Genomic DNA, 4,067 nt, shown 5'->3' with positions numbered 1-4,067 from the left:
ATCAGGGGATGGGTGCAGGGATACAGATCCTGTCACCTCTAGGACTGGAGGGATCAGGGGATGGGTGCAGGGATACAGAGCCTGTCACCTCTAGGACTGGAGGGATCAGGGGATGGGTGCAGGGATACAGAGCCTGTCACCTCTAGGACTGGAGGGATCAGGGGATGGGAGCAGGGATACAGAGCCTGTCACCTCTAGGACTGGAGGGCTCAGGGGACGGGTGCAGGGATACAGAGCCTGTCACCTCTAGGACTGGAGGGCTCAGGGGATGGGAGCAGGGATACAGACCCTGTCACCTCTAGGACTGGAGGGATCAGGGGATGGGAGCAGGGATACAGAGCCTCTCACCTCTAGGACTGGAGGGATCAGGGGATGGGAGCAGGGATACAGAGCCTCTCACCTCTAGGACTGGAGGGCTCAGGGGATGGGGGCAGGGATACAGAGCCTGTCACCTCTAGGACTGGAGGGATCAGGGGATGGGGGCAGGGATACAGAGCCTGTCACCTCTAGGACTGGAGGGATCAGGGGATGGGTGCAGGGATACAGAGCCTGTCACCTCTAGGACTGGAGGGATCAGGGGACGGGGGCAGGGATACAGAGCCTGTCACCTCTAGGACTGGAGGGATCAGGGGATGGGTGCAGGGATACAGAGCCTGTCACCTCTAGGACTGGAGGGATCAGGGGACGGGTGCAGGGATACAGAGCCTGTCACCTCTAGGACTGGAGGGATCAGGGGACGGGTGCAAGGATACAGAGCCTGTCACCTCTACGACTGGAGGGATCAGGGGACGGGTGCAGGGATACAGAGCCTGTCACCTCTAGGACTGGAGGGCTCAGGGGACGGGTGCAGGGATACAGAGCCTGTCACCTCTAGGACTGGAGGGATCAGGGGATGGGGGCAGGGATACAGAGCCTGTCACCTCTAGGACTGGAGGGATCAGGGGATGGGGGCAGGGATACAGAGCCTGTCACCTCTAGGACTGGAGGGATCAGGGATGGGTGCAGGGATACAGAGCCTGTCACCTCTGGGACTGGAGGGATCAGGAGATGGGGGCAGGGATACAGAGCCTGTCGCCTCTGGGACTGGAGGGATCAGGGGAGGGAGCAGGGATACAGAGCCTGTCGCCTCTGGGACTGGAGGGCTCAGGGGATGGGTGCAGGGATACAGAGCCTGTCACCTCTGGGACTGGAGGGCTCAGGAGATGGGAGCAGGGATACAGAGCCTGTCACCTCTAGGACTGGAGGGATCAGGGGATGGGTGCAGGGATACAGAGCCTGTCACCTCTAGGACTGGAGGGCTCAGGGGATGGGGGCAGGGATACAGAGCTGTCACCTCTAGGACTGGAGGGCTCAGGGGACGGGTGCAGGGATACAGAGCCTGTCACCTCTAGGACTGGAGGGCTCAGGGGACGGGAGCAGGGATACAGAGCCTGTCACCTCTAGGACTGGAGGGCTCAGGGGACCGGCGCAGGGATACAGAGCCTGTCACCTCTAGGACTGGAGGGATCAGGGGACGGGTGCAGGGATACAGAGCCTGTCACCTCTAGGACTGGAGGGCTCAGGGGACGGGTGCAGGGATACAGAGCCTGTCACCTCTAGGACTGGGAGGCACAAATTGTTAATGTACCATGTTCCCACCTTTGTGCAAGGATAGCCAACGTGGCTGTGTGTGAGCCCCTTGCAGTGTTTCCTGTGGGATAAGATGCCTTCTGTCTGTCTTTGCGGGGTTCCCTTCACAGGCAGCCCGGGTGCTGGAGATCCCGGTGATTGTGACGGAGCAGTACCCCAAGGGGCTGGGCCCCACCGTGCCGGAGCTGGGGGCCCAGGATCTGAGGAAGTACTCCAAGACCTGCTTCAGCATGCTGACGCCCGAAGTAGAGGAGGCCCTGCGGCTCGTCCCGGATCTGCGCTCTGTGCTGCTGTGTGGCATCGAGACGCAAGCCTGCATCATGGTAGGGACCCTGGTGGAAGGGGGAGCACTGCTGGCTCCTGCTCAGCTTCCTCAGCCTGGCGGGGACTGGATTTGCACTGGGATCCTCCTGCTGGTGATTGGGATCCTTCTAGAACAGTGATGTGCAGTTTGTGCGCTCAGCCTAGTCAGGGGTGAGTGGGGAAAGGCCATGGCAGTATTCATTCTGCATTAAGACCGGGCCTTTAGAATAAGAGAGAACCTGCAGAAGCCCTTGCATGATAGTTCCCTGATAAGAGCCACTGCTGGGGGTGGGGGGGGAGTCCCTTTCTCTCCCTGTGCCTCAGCCCTCATCCCTGGTTGCCTCCCCTTCCCCCAGCCTGCCCAGCAGGGTTTGCTGACCTCGCTTCCTCTGGTGTATTTCCTCCTGCAGAGCACCAGCCTGGATCTGCTGGAAAAGGACCTGGATGTCCACATTGTGGCCGACGCCTGCTCCTCTCGCAGGTAAAAGTGACTAAGAGCCCATCCCCCATCTCCCCAGAGGAAGGTCCCTGGTATCCCGGCTCGGGGCCGGCACCATAAATTGTTTGGGGTTTTTTATTCCCTGGATTGCAGGGCGACGCACAGCCTAGGGTCCTGCTCTCCCCCCCCCCCCCCTCTCTCTCTCTGGCAAGGTCCCTAACAGCTCCCCCTTCTGCTTTCCCTCCCGTCTCCTGCAGTCAGGTGGACAGGCTTGTGGCCCTGGCCCGGATGAAGCAGAGCGGGGCCTATCTCACCACGAGCGAAGGGGTCATCCTCCAGCTGGCCAGGGACGCTGCTCACCCCAAGTTTAAAGAGGTAACTGCTCCCTCAGCCCCCTCCTCCATTTCCAGTTTTCCTCTCTCTCGTATGCTTGGCCACCTCTGTGTTTACACGATGTGAATACCTCCAAGCCTTACCCCCCTCCTCTCACCTGGATTCACCCCCCACCCCCTCCTTTTTAAGCTGCAGAAAATCATCAAGGATCCTGCACCGGACAGTGGCCTGCTGTCGTTCTTCCAGGGCCAGAGCCCCCTTCTCAGCTGACTCCGTGGCGGCCGGGGTCCAAAGGAGCAAGTTGGAGCTGCCAAGGCGGTGCTGGGGGGAGGGGAGGGGAGGGCCAGACCAACCCCCTCCCCCCTGTTGCTGGTTGGAAAATCGCCGGAAGAGAGCCCTGCCCCTGGTAACCCAGCGGCTGGGTTACTTTGCTTGCCTGGAATTTGCCTTTTTCTCTCCGCTTTCCATTTGGGGGGGGGGGGTTAAAGATGGCTGCCACCAGGCCTCTGGCCGAGTGCCCGTTTGTCAAACAGCAGGGGGCTCTGCTGAAGATCCGCTCTGCGTGCTTTGTGTGTGTCAGTGTGGCGCCTGCATGGCGCTGTGATGACGATCAGCACAGCAGCGCCACCCCCCCCCCCCCCTTTCAGGAAGGTGAGAGCGGCCAGGTTGGGGATAGGGGCGGGAGCTTGCAGCAGCCCCTTCTCCACCTCTATCTGCACTGAATAGCAACGAGCTGAAAGGATGGATGCAAACCCGCTGCTCCTGCCAGCGTCACTGCTTTAATCGCCCTCCTTCGTGCTGTGTGATCCAGGGAGGTCTGGCCATCCTCTGAGCTGTCTGCCTGCCTTTTCTCAGAAAGGCCTGATTTGCATAACAATTTGCATAGATTACCCAGAAGGGTTCTGCATCTTGAATTTCTCTTTGAATAAGCCTATATATCTAATCTTGTTTTTAAAGAAATAAAGGCTGTAATCTCTGCAGAAAGGAACTGTGGCTAATCTTTCGGGTTTGAGGCTTTTGTTTTCAAAAATGAATTGCAGTTTTGGTTTTTTTTGGGGGGGGGGGGGCCCTGAGTTCGGGGGATGGGGAGGTTGTTTTCCTGTCTGTGCTTTGTACCCTGCTCCCAGTAAATCCTGGCTGAAACTTCAGTCCGTTTTTCCCAACTGGTGGATTTTAAGGTCCTAAAAATATGAAGAACAATTCCAGAGAGTGCAGGGGCTGGAAATAAGAGAGGGAGACTCCAGCAAAATGCAGAGAGCGCAGGGGCTGAAAATACCAGAGGGAGACTCCAGCAAAATGCAGAGAGCGCAGGGGCTGAAAATACCAGAGGGAGACTCCAGCAAAATGCAGAGAGCGCAGGGGC

At 58.7% G+C, this 4,067-nt stretch overlaps 1 protein-coding gene across 1 annotated transcript in view; it reads left to right on the top strand.

Annotated features, from left to right (window-relative positions):
• Positions 1-3,692, top strand: part of ISOC2 (isochorismatase domain containing 2) — a 7,250-nt gene extending 3,558 nt beyond the window's left edge. The window contains exons 2-5 of the mRNA XM_029585471.1: positions 1,740-1,952; positions 2,343-2,413; positions 2,629-2,746; positions 2,894-3,692. Of these exons, the coding sequence (XP_029441331.1) occupies positions 1,740-1,952; positions 2,343-2,413; positions 2,629-2,746; positions 2,894-2,974 (483 nt within the window). The 3' untranslated portion in view covers positions 2,975-3,692. The remainder of the gene's footprint in view (positions 1-1,739; positions 1,953-2,342; positions 2,414-2,628; positions 2,747-2,893) is intronic.
• The last annotated feature ends 375 nt before the right edge of the window (positions 3,693-4,067 follow it).

This window comes from Rhinatrema bivittatum, chromosome 19 (assembly GCF_901001135.1).
Source record: "Rhinatrema bivittatum chromosome 19, aRhiBiv1.1, whole genome shotgun sequence".
Lineage (NCBI taxonomy): Eukaryota > Metazoa > Chordata > Amphibia > Gymnophiona > Rhinatrematidae > Rhinatrema > Rhinatrema bivittatum.
This window is presented reverse-complemented; position numbering and strand designations above follow the sequence as displayed.